The sequence below is a fragment of the Malus domestica genome, chromosome 03 (assembly GCF_042453785.1).
Source record: "Malus domestica chromosome 03, GDT2T_hap1".
In the NCBI taxonomy this organism is placed as follows: Eukaryota; Viridiplantae; Streptophyta; class Magnoliopsida; order Rosales; family Rosaceae; genus Malus; species Malus domestica.
The window spans coordinates 23,983,990-24,003,221 of NC_091663.1; the positions used below are offsets into that span (position 1 = coordinate 23,983,990).

General features: G+C 37.1%; 2 protein-coding genes across 2 annotated transcripts; both read left to right on the forward strand.

Moving 5' to 3' along the window:
• The first annotated feature begins 4,464 nt into the window (after positions 1-4,464).
• On the forward strand, positions 4,465-9,905 carry LOC139194079 (probable leucine-rich repeat receptor-like protein kinase At2g33170). The gene is made up of 5 exons (XM_070818348.1): positions 4,465-5,734; positions 5,906-5,977; positions 6,805-7,164; positions 7,268-9,265; positions 9,362-9,905. Exons 1-4 carry the CDS (start codon positions 5,167-5,169, stop codon positions 7,453-7,455), a joined length of 1,188 nt encoding a protein of 395 aa, XP_070674449.1. The 5' UTR covers positions 4,465-5,166; the 3' UTR covers positions 7,456-9,265; positions 9,362-9,905.
• Positions 7,537-9,732, forward strand: LOC139194745 (probable LRR receptor-like serine/threonine-protein kinase At3g47570). Its single transcript, XM_070819651.1, has 3 exons — positions 7,537-8,245; positions 8,345-9,265; positions 9,362-9,732. Exons 1-3 carry the CDS (start codon positions 7,537-7,539, stop codon positions 9,730-9,732), a joined length of 2,001 nt encoding a protein of 666 aa, XP_070675752.1.
• Positions 9,906-19,232: the final 9,327 nt, after the last annotated feature.

Below are 19,232 nucleotides of genomic sequence, written 5' to 3' on the forward strand. Positions count from 1 at the left end.
GTCCGTTTGCGGCAGAAGTGCTTAGGATCCTTCCCTCAGTGGTTGCAAGAACGGCTTGTCCCTTGCTTGATGCCATTGACTTTGAGGTGTGCTTGGATTCCTTGAACGGAGAAAGAGATGAGAGGTAGAGATTGTCCCACCGGGCGTGCCAATTTGTGAACACGGAAAATTCCTGAAACAAAAGAGGCAAGAAACGACGTGCACAAACAAATATTTGTATTTGATGATTTTGGGTTACAATCTCTCTTAAATTTGATCATCTGATTTGATCTCCGTAAGGTGTGTATTTGTGGATGTTTCGTTGATCCAAGGGTCGTCGAGGCTTAATCTTGGATGAACAGTTGGAAGTTTCTTCAAAGGGTCGTGGGCCTGATCTTTGAAGGTGGATTTGAGCGGATCTTCAAGGGTTTTTGGGCTTGATCTTGAAGAAACAGTGATAAACAGATCTTCAAGTGCTTTTGGGCTTAATCTTGAAGAACGGTTGGATGTGTGGATTTGTCGACGTTTGTTGATCCAAAGGGCCGTTGGGGCTTGATCTTGGAAGAACGATGAACGAAGAACACTTTCTTCAAGGGCCGTCGGGGCTTGATCTTGAAGGTGGATGATTGTTGATCCAAAGGGCCGTTGGGGCTTGATCTTGGATGAACGGATGATGAACGATGGTGCTTTCTTCAAGGGCCGTCGGGGCTTGATCTTGAAAGAGCGATGGACGAAGAACGAAGAACGAAGAGAGCTTTCTTGATTCTTCGGGAACCTGGATGCTTGAGAGCTTCGGAGTTTCAGAGCTTCAGAGCTTCAAGGTGTAATATGAATTGGTTCCTTTAAATGAATGAAATGGGCTTGTATTTATAGAATTTTCCAATGCCTAATTTTGAATATAATATCCCAGATGAAATAAGTCGTTTCTGCCAGGTGTTGACACGTGTCCTATTTGATGACTTTTCCAATTCATTTCAATTTTCGTTGAGTCACACGCTACGTGTAAAATTTATGTAATACATGAGCGTTGACACTTTGATTTATCGGTCAACATTTATTTACGAAATTTCGATGTCTACAGTTTTGTTATTTCTGTCGGTTATAACCGACAGGAATACATTCATACTAAATAATATGAATGTAATCCTATCGGTTATAACCGACATGAATGCTTTGAATTTTTTTTTTTTACAGTTTTATTATTATTTTTTATTTACAAAATTTTTCCTATAACTTCTATTTTTCATATTTTTTTTAAATTCTATTTTTTTCCTATAACTTTTATTTTACAAAATTTGTTTCATATTTTTTTTTAAATTCCATTTTTTCCTATAACTTCTATTTCACAAAATTTGTTTCATTTTATTTTAAATTCTATTTTTTTCCTATAACTTCTATTTCACAAAATTTGTTTCGTATTTTTTTTTAATTCTATTTTTTTCCTATAACTTCCTAAGCCATTATACAACATTAAATTAAATTAAGTAACATGAAACAACATTAAATAACATTAACCAATATAAAAATTATACAACATAAAAAAAACATTTAACAACATGAAACTTAAACAACATTTAAGTTGTAGTTTTTAAATAATAAATTATGTGACCCTATGGCCCTTTGGCCCTCGGTTGGAGACAGTTTTTTGTGACAGGGCTAAAACGAGCCATCTGGCCCTTTGGCCCTCGGTTGGAGACGGAGGAAAATATGGCCCTGTACTATTCATTAAAATATTAATATCTTGGAGAATCTTGGAGGGCCAGAGAGCTAAAACGAGCTCTCTGGCCAGCCATCGGTTGGAGATGGCCTTAGTGTTGTTTGGACGCAGAAATACCTCAAGAGTAGCAAACCCAGTTTTCAGGTGGAGATTAGGTGGCTTTTGAGCCGTTTTATGGCCAACTCTAGCCACGGCCGAGGAGACCAAAGGTATATTATGATTCCTTGTCCCCTGAGCTTCGATTTGATATATTGGAAGGTTAGGTTTAGTGAAGATTTTGAGTGGTCGGAGCTGTGATTTATCCAGTGGTTGCAGTGACAACCGACCGGAGGAGAAGAAGAAAAGAAAAAAAAAAAAAAAAAGAGGAAGCCCATATCCGGTTCCAAACCCGGGATCCGGCCCGGCCCATCTCTGAAATTGGGCTTGGAATATTCCTTGTATTGACTTTTTTGAAATTTTCTTGAGAACCCTCCTAGGCTAATTTTGATGCCCCGAGTCCGTTTTTGACATCCATTTAGTGAAATTCTGAAGTTTTAACATAGTTGACCACCAGAGCGTCTCAGTTTACTTTTTAGAGTTGACCGTCAACTTTTTATAAAATTTGCCCGGGACCCCTTTTAGCATATTTCGACGTCCTGATTCCAAATCCGCACTCCGTTTTCCCAAATTCAAACGTTTTAATCAAGTTTTGCTAATGGGTCCCAATATTATGCTTAGGTGTTATTACCATCGGAGACTCTAACTTTTCTAGTTCGAGCAGCTGCGATCTCGCGATTATCAGTAAGTGGGTCTTTTCTTTTATATAGTATATATATAATTGTTAGTTTCCAATTATACATTTCATAAAGAGTTTTCTACAATTCGCCTAGATTAGTGTGATGTTTATAAGATTTAGCGCATTGATAGAAATTATGAAGTTATGCTACATCTTAAGGGATGCACATGTATGCGTATTATTATTGATGTTTTAATTATATTTATGGTCGTGAATAGTATTATGGTGACGTGAATTATCAATTTACCACTGTATAATTTTATTTACGTTATTTGCTCATTGTGTGCTGCACTGGTGTTAGTACTTGTCCGGTCCAGGGCCAGTCTTTCACGTGTATGTTCACATCGTACCGTACGCTCACTTTGGATCTATTGCAGATGCCAGTCCTGTCCTAGATTGCTACAGGCAATTAGAACTCGTATGTGATGCGCATAGCTCCAATCTTCACATGATTGTAATACTATAGCGTAAATCATTATTACACCAGTCTTGTGCATGTCAGAATATCTCTGCATGAACTCGTGTGTCATCATATGTCGATGAGCACTCATTATGATATGTTAGTTTATGTGAGGTTACATGATATTGAATGTTAGGCATTTATTTACGAATTATTATGACTTATTAACTTTCTGAGATATTGCAGGCTACAATAAATATTTTCACACTATATGAAGTATGTATATTTTGGAAACTATACTTGTTTTACGGCAATGGGTTATTATGTTTTCAAAAAGGTTTTTACAAAGCTTATTTTTTAGGTCCACTCACCCTTGTTTTTCGCCCCTCCAGGTTTTAGTAGCTGAGTTTTCGTGTCAACGAGGATTCTTGGCAAACTTTGGAATAGGTGATTACTTTCGACGGTATAATTCTTATCCTACCTTTACTGTACTTTACTTATGCTCTGACATCACGTGTGGAATTGGTTCATTCCCGCTCACAACCGCACTCATACATTTATTTTAGTTTTAAATTTATTCATATTTTTCACATCACTATACTCTCTGGCTTCGTCACCCTCTTAGTGTCGGCCAACACAGCTTGATTCAGAATCCAGGTGGACATTTTGAATTGGGGTGTGTCAAGTGTGAACTGAAGACTACAATTCCACATTTGCGCATCTCCAGCTATGTGCACAAAATGGATAGAACTTGTCGGCTAGCAGTACATATTATAAGAAAGTATTAGTTTTGGGTTTCTTGTAATGTAATCATTTGCCTACATTAGTGGAGCAATTAGTGCTGATAGTTGCTGGAACAGTAAATGCTGATAGTAGAGCAAGCCATTAGTGGAGTTGGTAGTAATAGCGGAATCAGGAATTATTTGGTGGGCGGGCTACTAAAATTATTACTTTTAATTGAACTACCAATATCTTTTTAGACCCAATTTACTACCTAAATTACCCTCACAAACCCAATTCAATATATAAATTTATCTTTACACCTATTTAGAAAATAAAAACTCAAAATCAATATTCTGCCACTCCTAAGCGGTACACATCACTCAATCTTTTATGAAAGATTAGCATCGAACGACACTGCCAGCCACAACATTCACTTGAAGTGTTCATTGAATTTTTCCTCATCACAGTTGAAGGAGACGAAGATTATCTCAAACTCTGTCTTCCACTCTAAGCATTTCATAAAGTCTCACTAGCTGAGGGGTAATAGCCTTCCAATGCCTACACCAATTTGCAAAGAAGTAGAGGCACACATCACATGACTATAAGGGTACCTAATAATCTCATAATCAAAACAAGATTATGCTTTGATAATCAAGAGAAAAAATTCACCTCTAAAAATGAAGGCATATTTTCTATGCCTGCTTGAACCTCACGTTCCTATATTTTCATGAAATTAAAATACTTTCAACATTCAACAACCGAATTAAATTATGAAAAAATAATATTGATTGAAACAAGAGGAAGAAGAGGAAGCTTTTGGAGACTATACATTTGTTTCACCAGATAGCAGGAACTCAACACCTTCAAATTCAAGACAGTCGCTATATTGTTGCTATGCACTGCCATCAAAACTACAAGCAAAGTATGGCCTCCACCCTTCACGAATGAAACGAAAAGAAAGCGTGACATTCACACAAGTAGCTAGACTTTAAAATTTAAAATCCCATATATGTTTCTACTAGTAATTATACTTTGGAAAAGGCACTGATTTTGTTCCTAAATCCTAAAAAACATTGAAATCAAACTTGGATAAATCGATTCATACTTTAGTTTGATCATTGTTCAAAAAGAGCTTGTTTTTCTCTATCTTAGGGTTTGATTATTGTGGGTTTATTAATAAATTTTAGTTTTATTAATTTCATCTTGTACTTAATGGTAATTAAGTAATAGGGTATAAAAGACAATTCACATTTAAAGTTTAAGTTGGGTGTAAAGAGAGATTATATGGGATCAAATAAAGTTTAAGTTGGTAGAACAATTAGTGCACACCAGACAGTGGAACTTTAGTGGAATAAGTTAGGTCTAAGTCCTCCTTACTTCAACGTCGAAGCCAGGCAAGTCTAAGTCGTGCATAAGTTCTTGGTAACACCAACTTGTTTGCCTATATTATGTGAATATAATGAGTTCATTTTCTCTCGAATTAAAGCCGAAAGACGAAAACTACTAAAATTAAGGAGAGCATATACATAGTGTGTATAAACGGAGGAGAGAAGTCATTTCCTATTGTCAAAAATGTTGTCGATGATACACTACTGCTTGTGTTATATCTTTATGATGATGATGGCTAATTACTTAATTGTAGGTGCATTAGCAATAGCTCATACCAATTTCAACACAGATCAGTCTGCTCTTCTTGCTCTCAAAGCTCACATCACTAGTGACCCTCAAAACATCTTGACATCCAATTGGTCCTCTGCTTCCAATTCCGACATTTGCACCTGGGTTGGCGTTACCTGTGGTGCTCTCCACCACAGAGTCACAGCCTTAAATCTCTCGTACATGGGTCTTGCCGGGGTTATTCCTCCGCATCTAGGCAACCTCTCAGTTCTCGTTGAGTTGGGCCTTGAGAATAATAGTTTTCATGGTTCCCTACCCCAAGAACTATCTCGTTTGCGCCGGTTGAAGGCGATTAACTTTGGAAACAACAACTTTATGGGAACCATTCCTTCGTGGTTTGGGTCCTTCCCTAAACTTCAAACCTTCAAATTGTTGGGTAATGGCTTCTCTGGTTTCATACCCGCTGCTATCTTCAACTTATCTGCACTCGAAATAATTGATCTGAGCAATAACCAACTATCAGGTACGTACGTAGCACCATTACCAACCACCTAGGCATATAAATTAGTGTTGCTTGCTTCATTACATTTAACATCTTTGTTACATTTTAACTCTATATTATAAAAGGTATAACAATCATCTCGTTTGTTTTTTTCCCTTCTTTTTTGTTGGCATGCATGCACATATTTAACAGGCAGCATACCCAGAGAAATCGGCAACTTAACAATGGTGAAGGGCATACACCTTGACGACAACAAGTTCGAAGGTATACTGTATGACTTTGGTTTTGTTATAAATATATAAGCCCCTTCTTAGCTGGGAAAGACCCTCGTATTTTAGAGCAAAAAAGAGGTCCTATATAGTGAGTACATGGTCCTTAGTGTTGGAAATTATATATTATAATATGAAATATTGTAATATATAATTTTAATAATTGAATGAAAAATTGTGTTAACCAATTTCTTAGAAAGGTTATGTTGTTTAGGTGATATTCCCTTGATAAGTGACTTATAGATGAAAAGTTACATCTCTTTAATAAGTAGAAGTTGGATTCTATATAAACCCATGAAACCATTGGTATTAAATATAGAAAATTAGAGTTAATTTTTACTCTTGAGAAATAGGGTTTCCCCACTTTGTTTCTCTCATGCTTCGTGTGTCAAATTCCGAGTCGTGTCTTGAGAGTATGAAATATATGAAGTTCGCTAGAGTCCAAAGATTGAAGTTCTTTGACTTTGAATTATAGATTATTGAATCCTGGGAGATGGACGCCTACCGAACTACAAGCACAAGAGTAGGGGCGAAATTCTATCTTTAGGACATTGCATTTATGCAAGCCTCAATCTCCAAGTTTGTCAGTTATTCTAACTTTCTCCCTAGTTGTTTATATTAATGTCATATATAATTGATGTTTTGAATTTCTTTATGATTATTATCATTGGAATTATATTGTTATTTTTCATATTTTCTACTATTTGCTCCAACACTTAGAATGTATCCCACTTTTGCTACGGTACAAGGGGATTCCCACTAAGAAGCTGCTCCTATATATGTTTACATGATTTTAACAATATACATGGATTGATTTTATAGAACTTTCGAACGAGATAGGCAATTTAGGTCAGCTGGAGGAGTTGTTTGTGGAGGACAATGCCCTAAAAGGCTCTGCTTTTGTGCCTGCCCTCAACATATCTTCTTTGACTACTTTGGCTCTATTCGGGAACAACATGAGTGGCAGTCTTCCGGACAATATATGTGAGCATCTTTCGAGTGTTCGACAAATTAATTTGGGACAAAACCAGTTTGACGGTCTCATTCCCTTCAAATTGTGGCAATGCAAAGAGCTTCGTGTAGTGTCATTTGAGTATAACAATTTTCGTGGAAGCATACCCAAAAGTCTGGGCAATTTGACCTACTTAAGCAAGATTTATCTTTACCACAATAATTTAGAAGGTAATAAATTTGGGGGCGTTTTACAATCATTTCGTTTTTAGTTTATAGTTTTTATTTAAACTGAAGTTACAAAGTTAATGCAAACGTGCTGAAATTGTGACAGGTACAATACCGGATGAGATTGGTGATCTTCCACGGTTAGAGATTTTGGGACTGATGATTAATAATCTCAATGGCGTCATCCCACCCAAACTCTTCAATCTCTCCATGATAAGACTAATAGGGCTTTCTTTAAATCCGCTCTCAGGTAGCCTCCCAGCAAACATCGGTCTTAACGCTCCAAACCTATAGTCCCTTCTTGTAGACGGAACTAACCTCGTGGCTGGACCACTCCCTAACCTCTCCAATGCTTCCAAGCTGAGGGAGGTAGACATGGGCCAAAACTCATTTACCGGGTTTCTTCCTAGCACGCTCTGTTCCTTGAAAAACCTCGAGCGTCTTTACTTGGACATGAATCTTTTGACAATTGATGCTTCTACTCCACAAGCAGCAAGCACTCTCTCTTGCTTGTTTAATCTTAGAAATTTGACAGGATTATCCTTAGGAAGCAATCCACTAAACACCACGATTCCAGTTTTTCGCGGGAATCTCTCTACGGCACTCCTAGATGTTGATTTAAGCTTTTCCAACATCAGGGGTAACATTCCCGTTGATATTGGCAACTTGAGCAGCTTGATAACATTAGTCCTGGAAAACAATCAGTTGAGTGGAGCAATTCCAACTTCAATACAAAAGCTACAAAATCTCCAAGCTTTGTATTTGAAGGATAACGTACTGCAAGGACATATCCCGTATGAACTCTGCCAACTAAAATACCTAGCCGAGTTAGATTTGGGTGGTAATCGGCTCTCTGGTTCTATTCCTTCCTGCTTGGGTACTTTGTCAGTAGCTCTAAGAAGTCTATGGTTAGGGTCCAATCTGTTAACTTCTAAAATATCATCTTCCTTTTGGGAACTCAAGTATATATTGCGCCTAAACTTGTCTTCCAATTCTCTAGTTGGACCACTCGAAGACATCGGAAAGTTGAAAGATGTGGTGGATATGGATTTATCAAATAACCATTTCTCCGGAAACATTCCCGGTAGCATTGGTGGCTTTCAAAATATCATTAATTTATCCTTGGAAAACAATTATTTAGAAGGCCCTATTCCCAGTTGATTTAAAACCTTGCTAAGCCTAGAATTCTTGGATTTGTCCAAAAACAATCTATCTGGAGAGATCCCAAAGTCATTGGAAGCACTCTCACATCTTAAGCATTTGAATTTGTCTTTCAACAAACTCCAAGGAGAAATTCCAACCGGCGGGCCTTTCAAAAACTTCTCTGCTGATTCATTTGTATCAAACGGTGCACTCTGCGGTGCTTCCCGACTCTATGTTCCCCTGTGCAAAAATAGAACAAAAGTTAAGCCAAATTGGAGGAAAGCTAAATATATCATCTCAAGGGTCATACCAGTAATACTCCTAGCGGCCGCTGCATTGATTCTGATACTATGCAAGAAAAGGAATGTCAAAGTTGTTAGAGAAACTGCCTCACTACATCAAGTTCTTTGGAGAAGAGTTTCGCGCCTAGAACTTGTAAGGGCAACAAATGGATTTCATGAGAGTAACTTACTAGGCACGGGGGGTTTTGGCTCAGTATACAGAGGAACACTTTCAGACGGGATTGATATCGCCGTCAAGGTTTTCAATTTACAGCTAGAAGGGGCATTCAAGAGTTTTGATAAGGAATGTGAAATGCTAAGCAATATCCGTCACCGGAATCTTATTAAAATCATAAGTTGCTGCGATGAACTTGATTTCAAGGCCCTAATACTTCAATTGATGCCTAATGGAAGCCTCGAAAAGTGGTTGTATTCTCCAAACCGCTCCATGACTATCCTGCAGAGGTTGGACATAATGAAAGATGTTGCATTGGCACTAGAATATCTTCATCACGGTTACTCGATACCTATCGTTCATTGTGATGTGAAACCAAGCAATATACTACTAGATGATGATATGGTTGCACATGTTGCTGATTTTGGCATTGCAAGACTCATCGGCGGTGGAGATTCGATGACAGAAACCATGACCCTAGCCACAGTTGGATATATGGCTCCAGGTGATGTATTTTCTCAATTTTGTATATGTTGGCCTTATTTGGAGTTATAATTTTCTTTTTATCACGTATAACTAAATTCACATACAAATTTTGCAGAGTATGGGATGGAAGGAAGCGTTTCGACAAGAGGGGATGTGTATAGTTTTGGTATTGTACTCATGGAGACATTCACAAAAAGGAAGCCAATAGACGAGATGTTTGTTGGGGAAATGGATTTAAAGCAATGGATTGCAAATTCATTATTTCCAGATGCTGCAATAGGTGAAGTTGTGGATACCGATATACTTGGGGCAGAGGAAGATGGTGATTTTGTGAGCAGAAGGGATTGCTTATTATCCGTTATGAGATTAGCTTTAGCTTGCTCTGTAGCATTGCCGAGAGAGAGGATTAACATGAAAGATGCAGCAATCACACTCACCAAAATCAAGACTAAGTATTTGAAGGGCTCTGGAGGAATGAACTCTTAGTTCTTTTTGTTCTCTATATTTTCGGATCCATTTTCTTATTGTTATTTTCAATCTGCAAAATCAGGACTACATTATCTTCTCTCCTCCATAATTGTCCTTAGTTTACTAACCAGTACATCCTATGATGATTTTTTTTCCTCTAGGAGACAAGCATCAATACATTTTCATTCTTAATCAAATTGCGTTAACTTAGTGCAGTTTCTTAAAAACCCGGTCCCTTGTCATGACTTCATATTAAATCATTAAAACATATCTACTTTTTAATCATGTTGCGTAAGAGTAGTTAATACTTAAGTAGCAAACAGTTTGCAAGTACAACCCCTAGAAGCAAATAAAGATTGAAAATATATATTGCAGGCCCATGTTGTTTACATGCACCTACACACAAATGTTGCAGGGCTAAAGAAACACAACTTCAATTCAGCGTTTGCATTTTCCTCTCCCTCTCCAAAGAAAGGAACTTCAGATGGGAGACTGCTGTAACAGCCAGCCTTTTGTGGTCCCTTCTCTTCCCACTGAGGTTTTCCTTCCTTGCGTGCAGCCATCTTTGGGTCACCCATCCTAAAAGGAACAAGGTTGTAAATAGTAAAAATTCAATAGCAACCAAATTTCCATCAGAGGAATGAAAGATTCTAGGAAACTTGCATCTACGATCACCAAAAGGATGTGCAGGATATCTGTGTGAGCAATGTAACAATGTTGCATAAGAAATCATTGGACTGGCTTCATACTCGTAGTTCTAGTGTAACTGTAAGATACTTAAGTTCACCAGAAGGACCAAGACCAACACTAATTTCTTCTATTACAGTTCAGATTAAGAAACATTCACAGTACCATAGCACGTTGCAGAGCACGAAACTGAAGAAACATTGATATTATCTCTAATCATCCAAATGGGTTATGATTCTTAAAGTATGACCAGGTAAATTAAGCGTTGCAATATAGCCATGTGCATTGTACCAGACTAATAACTTCAAATGGGATTTCAAAATATCAAAGAAGACAAACCTCTATGATCCAAAGTGGAGGAGGTTCACCCCCTTTTCTGCTACCAATAAAAAATAAACATTTTGATTTGATTCCTAATTTTCAAGTATTGAGTTATGAATCAACTGGCCCTTTAAATTCCATGCTTGTTAGTAAACACGCAAAAGTCGAGAACTGGGTGAAAACTTGAGTTGGTTCTCCCCCATAAACCTAATAGAAGGATGATCCCATTGCTTGGGAACCTCCTGATATTCGTTGGTATAAGCTTCACGTTGATGGTTCAAGATTGGTGCAGGTGTAGTTCTCTGCCAATTTAGGACAAGGAGATTTTATTGACAGAGATGCTTGCTGTCATTTTGTTCCAACAAAATCTGGTTAATAGCTATTATCCTCTTGATACTTGATACAATTGTGAGCAAATGCAAAACATTGATGAGTCAATTGGTTATATGTGAGCTAAGCTGAAGCATGAAGCATGTTTTCAGGGAGCGGAATTGTGTTGCTCATCAGTTGCCAAATTGGAGTTTTAATATGGATCTCGACAACTTTGTCTTCAATAACCCCCCATGTAACCTACCTGGATTGGATCAACTCTCATATATGGTTTTCTTGGCATTGCTAAGTTGCGTTTTGCTTGTGGATGTTTTATGTTAAGTTCTTCAAATTTCTTCATTTGAATGGAACTAAAATTAAAATGGAATGACACCAAAATACAATTGAAAAGTAGAGAGTAGGAAGATAAAACGGGACCAACTGATCGATTTCCTTCTTATAAGTACAAGCAAAGTCCAAGAATTTGAAATTTGATCGATTTTCTTCTCTGGTTACTTCTTACTCTTAGTAATAATAATAAAAAAAAAGAATAAACACTCATTCATCAGACACAGACATAAGCTAAATTCTCAATGTTTATGTAGTCATCAACAACTCATTATGTAAATCTAACACCCTTGTATATGTAATCTCAACCTAAGACGTTTGAGAGAAAATTGGTGAGATTTCGTAGTGTATTATAAGCATCCACAAATCTCACCTCTCCCCATGATATTTTGAGGAAATTGAATCAAAATTTTATATGGAATCTCTACTAATCAATTAAACTTCATAAAAATCCCTAGATTTATAAATCCATTAAAATCTCTCAAAATTCCAATTGAATCGTTAGGAGAGAGAGAAAGTTAAACTTCTGATAAACATTAAAAGCTATAAATTACATTGTTTGTGGGCTCCAAGCAAAGAAAAAGGGTTAGAGTTGTTAAATTCAGAAGAAGAAAAAATAAATTAGAATATCTGAATTTAAGCTAAAATAGTTAGCTAGAATTGTCAAAAATGATGGCTAGCTGAATTAACATTTAGGTCATTTGGCTAGCTACAATTAGTCCGCATAGTACAAGAATTTGAAGACTCTTGTGAAGAATTTGGATACTGAAGTTCTGTCTAGACTGTACGGGGGCGAGGAAGGTGGTGGAGTGTCCCCTCCAAGTGGCGTGGCGGCATTGGTGGTGGAGGCGGCATGCATTGGGTACCCAATGATCCTCGTGCCAATCTAAAGTAGTACAACATTGATATACGATAGTGATGCAATTCTATATTTGTTGTTTGGTAATATCAAATTATCAATTGTAATCCAAATTTCAATAAAACGGAAAATGATTATTGATCAACATGTCATATGTTTCTTCTTTATTATCTGGGCAATACAACCCAAATAAAACTAAAGATATACCTCAGAATGAATTATAAAATACTAAAAGAAACCTAAAAAACTGGTCAATAATATATGTACTACTGAAAAAAGCTCATATTGGCCTGTTCCAAACACATGTTAAACCTAGAGACCCTGCACGACCTGCCGTGCCAAGCATAGCTCCATGGGCTAGCCCTACCTATAACTTAAAAGCTTGAATTATACATGATAAAATTTCTAAACTAAGTTCAAAATAAGAATTAAGTACAAACAAAGCAACAACCTAAGGAACCATTATTTATCAACAGACCGCGTGCCTGTTGGAGTAATCCTTCTGGGCTACAAAGATGGGATGCCGGGTTATCACCATCCATCATTTCTAAGCCACTTTAATAAGATATTTAGTGTTTGAACTTCGTAGAATAGATACATTTGTAATCAAGCTAATGTCTAAGAAACCCTAATTATCAGTTTGGACAATGAACAAAATTCCATAACTTAGAATCTTACGAAACATGCAAAGCAGCTCCATGACGAGACAAAATTGAAGCAACGGATCATAACCATCTCTAAGAGCAACTGTTGCAGTATCCAGCTGTAAGTTCAGCAGGCTATGCCATCTCTGGTACCACCAATTTTAGCCGCCAATAGAATAGCTGCCTTTGCAAGAATATCATCTGCATGATGGAGCAACCTACCACTGTACCATTCATACAACTAGCCGTAGTATCGATTCATCTTTTGTAATCTCTCTCTCTCTATCTCTCTAAGCTTCCAGACCTTTGACAAAACTACAAAGATAGGAACCTACAAGACGAGCAGCCTTACCTGATAAGGTTTAACCTTGCCCGACCTTCTTTGCTTTGTTTTTGTCTTTTCATTCATTAAGCCTAACAGTATGTTGTATACTTCCAGTTATATGCAAGTTATTTCTAGCAATATGACTATTAAAAGGCTTTCTCAGTACTTGAATCCGATTTGAATATATCTTCAGTGTTCAAACCAGATCCAAGTCCTAAACCCTCGGGCATGTAAATCTGATCAGTTAAAAGTCCTTGGCCTCAAGGCATAAGAAAGAGCCTTATGTGGACTTAACCCATCCACGACAGTCCTTGATAAACGAGAAGTCCGAAGTTACTTGGGGCGCAAGTAATCGACCTACCCTCTAGTTTTATTTCTATTATATTATGATTATCATAGAGCACTTGAGCATGGAATGAATTCTGATGGAAAGCCTCAAGGCCTACACCTAAGGCCCCACAAAGGCATCCATTTGGATTCATTCCGTTCTGCGATCTAGTGAATTTGAGTATAAGAACGAATTCTGATGGAAAGCCTCAAGGCCTACACCTAAGGCCCCACAAAAGCACCTATTTGGGTTCATTCTACTTGAGTTCACCAGAAGGACCAAGACCAACACTAATTTCTTCTATTACAGTTCCGATTAAGAATTCAAATTTCTTAGCAAAACTTTTTTGGAAAAATTAGGGTCTAATTGCTATAATAAATCACATAGAAAATCAAGAAATAATTCATGCAATTATATATCACGATAATGCATGCACATGAGTAATTAATGTTAAATGAACATGATATAATGGATTAGAAAAACCTAGAAAATAACACTTTGTCCTTAAGACAAGTTTACTCCCCACTACGGTGCTCATGGTTGATCGGCGCATATCTCCCAAGATACAACGACCATGTCCTTGTAATAGTAGCACTCCAAATCACTAGGCTCCATGAACCACGATTGTATTGAAAACCCTCTCATATGGACTCAATAAGACTCTCTAATATTTAATGCACTATATGTATGTATGATGAAAAGTTATTTAAGTGATTTTAGGGGCTTCCCTATTTATAGAATGTGATATACCTCTTTGGAAAGCATGTGACTATTCATGAAGAGTCAAAAGTTGCAACACTTCATTTAAGTAGACATATCTTTCTACCAAAAGGCTCCACTTCTAATTTCCATTCAACTAATAAATTTAATATAATAATATTATTATTAAATTTTCCAACAATCCACCACATGAATGGAAATTGACTCAATACCATGAAAATGACAATGCAGACACTAGAGAGAGAATTCAGTAGGAAAAGTACTGCATCGGGATAGGTGGCTTTTGGCTTTGAACCTTCCGTGGTGAATTACTATCGGATTTACTTGGCTAATCAGTGAAGGCGATGTCTTGAATTGCTTAGACGTTTGTGTAAACCAAGACAATAGTAATCACACAATACCCTTTCAGACACCCCATGGTTGCTCGGTTGTGTTCATTTTGGCCCTGAACAATTATTGGTTTCTCATGAGTGCTTTTAGAGAACTAAGCCCTTCAAAAAAAAAACAAATCTCACAAGAACAGCCCCATTCCTCACTCAAGATAGGTGACTTCCCATTAAGAGTATCCTGCAATACCCCAATTGTTATTTCCAAGTATAGGAATCATTAAAAGCAAAGCTGATCCTAATACGCTGCAGATAGCACTGTTTCATCATAAGACATGGGTATGAGATTATCTCCTCAGTGCTCCCATTGAATCATCCACAATTAGGTTGTCCCTTTGAACCTAGATCTTGGGATCTCCAGTCAGCTAGGTTGGGTTGTCATTATGGCGATTCTTAAGACGTAGGCTTTTAACCCGTTCCCCTCAATGATACGACTTACTCACTAGTCAAACCTTTAATTAATTGGATCCACTAGGTTGATGACTATCTCTTATGGTGCACACTTCTAGTTATGAAATTATATATCATTCGAGAGTAGTTGTTTTCTAACGTTAAGTCCTCCAAACATGTGTTCGGACTTGGTAAGTGATTAGCTAATACTTGAGTAAACTCCCCCACATTTAAGGTTTTTTTTTTTTTTTTCCTGAAGGTCTCTAACCTTTCAATACCTTAAATTAAATAATATCATTTTTCTTCAAGCAAATTACTTTTCCATTATACTTAGTATATCATTTTTCAAAAATACCAAGCCACCCCCACAATTCCCTTACATTTTGGTTGCTTTTTAATGCTATCAATTACTCACTCATCATACTAAATCGGAACTAGTGAAGATATTTTGTTTTTATCTATCTTCACTTGTTACCTTAAAGCTTCACTATAGCCTCTTCCCAGAGAAACATGTTTTGCACTTTGCATTTAGCCTATAAACTTATCGAGTTCTCATGGCTATACCTAGATTTGATCAATGACAACACCAATTTCAGTTGTCACTCCCTCGAAGTTAAAACATTATTCTCCCATGTACCTCCTTTCTCGGAAGTAATTGTCTTTACCTTCCCTTCGCGGGAGTAGTTATTTTTCCTTCTCTCAATGTTGTTTTCCTTTGTTAATCACAGTGTCTATAATAAACATGCAAACTTTGCTTGTTTCCTTGTAGGCAATTAACAGTGAAAACTATGCCCTTTGCACACTAACATTTTTCACCAAGAGTTGCATATACCTGTAAAGTTGGCCAAGTCATCACCTTGAGATAACTATCAACCACCAAATGATGATCACTGTGATCATCTTACATGAAACAATAATATGCATGATAAGAGCCTCTTCAAGCAAGTGTGGAATTCTGCAGTTTCTACAACAAACATCACATGATGGGTTTTCACCCAGAGATATGTGCATCTACTCAAATAACAGAGCCAAATGATGGCACTATGATCTAAGGTAACACACATCCAAAACAAAACTACTTAAATTTCGTTTTGAAACCAAATGGCTGCTCGTAAGGAATGCATCATTGTATTATTGAATTGCCCTGCTTGGTCTAATGGATGTTCATAGAACCCTGAAACAAAAGAGCCCTTCCCAAACAACACCATCTTTGTAATCGAATAATTGCAGCCTGAAAAAGGACCAAATCATCCATACAAAGTGATCATGTCTTTCTGCCAAATTTAAAAATGTTAGTTGTGTCCTTTGGTCCTCTACATCCAATCTGCGAAATTTTGTCGTTATTCGAAAGAGAGGTCTAGGATCGACACGTGACGTCACCAAATACCCGTATCACTCACATACCTGCCTCCGGGATATGGACAATGCATAACTCAAGATTCGAATTTCGTGATAATTTTTCTTATACTTTTTGGCTGCATCTAACCTCCTCGTTAGACTGCCTACGTACCCTCAATAGGGATCAAGCCATTCATAGTTCAACTTCGCTATAACTCAACATATAACACAGTCTGTTCAAGCCAAAATGCATAACATTCCTCAATCAAACATTTGGACTTGACAAGCATGAATTATTCGATTCAAACTACAAAACAACCCGCATGACAATCAAGATTTCTATTTCATCCATCATATAAATCATTATGTTTCAACATAAAATCGCTATTCATATCATGTAATATATCAAAGAATCAACACAGCACAATAGTATCCTCTAGTCACATTAATCACTGATATAATCATATTAATAACAATCATATTCAACATCCTTCCACAATCATCTCAAGTAACCCATTCCATGATATCAAGGAGGCACAATATTAACATTTAATTATGTTAATCAGTCAATCAGATCACACCTCAATGCACAAAATTAATAAAGGACTTCTACATAATTCCTTGCCTGGATTTCAAGTAATAACTTGATAATTCTAATTTATATTCACAAGATCTATTGTGGGTACTTCTCATTCACTCAAATCCAGGGAACAAGTCTAACTTATGGAAATGAGCAAGAGTAAGGATTTCGGACCACTCAACGTAATCCAAATCAGGATACGATTCCGGACCATCACTCAACGGAATCGCGGAGTAGAAGAGATTCTGGACCATTTCTCAACAGAATCCTAGTGGATACGATTCCGGACCATCACTCAATGAAATCGCGGAGTACAATGCATAACAACCACTAAATGAAACCCAAGCTGGATACGATTCCGAACCATCACTCAACGGAATCGCAGAATATAAGGGATTCCGGACCATCACTCAACGGAATCCAAATAAGCATATGATTCCCCCATCAAATGTACCAAGTACAACTAATCCTCCTCACTTCTAGAATGCATATGGTCCCCCAACGCGGATATACCAAGCAGGACCAACCATGCACCACATCTACATGGTGCAATCTCATCATCACACCTTATACATAATTATACGCATACATGCTATCGATTCCACATATCAACCAGCATCTAGTCATATGGAGCACAACACAAGGAATTCCCTCAATTACTAATTCTACTAAAAATCTAATAAGTATCTAACTCATCTCCTGACTTTCATCTCCATCTCATGCTAGGTAATAGTGCCAAGTTCAAATAAGTAGTCAGTTGGCAATCATATCCAAATAATTATCAAACAATATTTAGATCCCATAATTGTAATAACATTCTTCATAATTATCATTCACATTATTAAAAGTTAATTATCACAAACATCATCAATACACAAGCCAAATCATATTTAATTAGCATAGGTCTATGGCCAAATTGATTAAAAATCAACTTTCGGTCAAAAGTAGGGTCCACAATTCTACACAATTCAATCCAGAAGATCCACGCATTGGATTTCAGATTCGTAACTTTCCAAAGTCCACATTATGCTCAAATAACAACATACTAAAATCTCAACACGATCCGATGGTCGGATCTCCGCCAATTTCAAAATTCAAGTGGGGGTCAACATTTAATTTTACAAACTTAGAAATCCAATTAGGGAAGATCCGTATGTCAGATTCTCGATCTGTAAGTTTCTATGATGCACAAATATTAGGTTCTATCACGCATTAAGGTTTGGTGACGATCCAACGGTCGGATTGTCGAATCATATTTTTGACCTAACCACGTATCGTAATGACATTAGGTTCAAACAATCAAACCATATCATAAGGATATAAATTATGAAATCAGGAAATCTAATTGAACTTAAAAGGACATCGTCGGCCCACTGGGCAGGCTGCCGCCGCGGGTGGCGGTCGGCTGCCCCGACTTGCCGGAAAATTCAACTATTTTTAAAAATTACCAAAAATTACAGAAATGAAGATATCAAAGAGTAGAACAAACTTCATACCTGTGGCCAAGTCCAATTTGGCCGGGAAACACTTCAATTTCACTCAAACCCGCCGAAACCCTAGAAAAGGGTGTGCTTTGATTCGGCTTCCAATCGAACTCCGACGCCTCCAACACTACTTGGGCTTTGTTCCTGGGGTTGAGGGAAGTCTTTTGGTGGTGGTCATGGATGGTGAAACGTGCCGGAGCCACCGAAAAAAGGGATAAAGCCGCCGGAACACCTGTAGGTTTGTGGCTTCGAATTGGAAAAATGGGAAAGAAATTGGAAAATCTAACACTACCTGGATATAGGGCTCATCAAGGGCTTTCCATGGACACCAAGATCACCCAAAATGGAGTTCAGATGAAGAAGATATGAGCGGATAAAGTTTGAATCCAAACTCATAAACGGCTTTCGCCTATGCATTCGTGATCTCGATATCTATTCAACAATATAAACTATGACCTCGAATGGTCTACGGATTTTAAATAATTAATTTCCCGAAAAATAATATGAAATCTCTATAATACCTATACATAGATTATAATAATGAGATCTAGGAACGGGATTTCACAAGATCCATAAAAATATAAAATTTAAATTTAAACAAATATGTGTATACATACAACACGAGTCTTCTATGAATTTTGAGCCATTTCATCAGTTATATAAACATATATGCGAATCATAAATACAGAACCCACGTGAATGATTTCCCAGATTTCATAATACACCATCGAACATTTCACACAGATAAAATGGTGCACGAATATTATGTGCATCCTTGTTTTAATGCGTCTAATATGCA

Excerpts from the sequence above, each read along its gene's own strand:
- LOC139194079 (XM_070818348.1), top strand. The coding sequence starts at position 5,167 with ATGTTGTCGATGATACACTACTGCTTGTGTTATATCTTTATGATGATG. Across the intron at positions 5,978-6,804 it reads TGACGACAACAAGTTCGAAG|AACTTTCGAACGAGATAGGC; the intron begins GTATACTGTATG and ends TTGATTTTATAG. Across the intron at positions 7,165-7,267 it reads TTACCACAATAATTTAGAAG|GTACAATACCGGATGAGATT; the intron begins GTAATAAATTTG and ends AAATTGTGACAG.
- LOC139194745 (XM_070819651.1), top strand. The coding sequence starts at position 7,537 with ATGGGCCAAAACTCATTTACCGGGTTTCTTCCTAGCACGCTCTGTTCC. Across the intron at positions 8,246-8,344 it reads TTTCTCCGGAAACATTCCCG|AATTCTTGGATTTGTCCAAA; the intron begins GTAGCATTGGTG and ends TGCTAAGCCTAG. Across the intron at positions 9,266-9,361 it reads AGTTGGATATATGGCTCCAG|AGTATGGGATGGAAGGAAGC; the intron begins GTGATGTATTTT and ends CAAATTTTGCAG.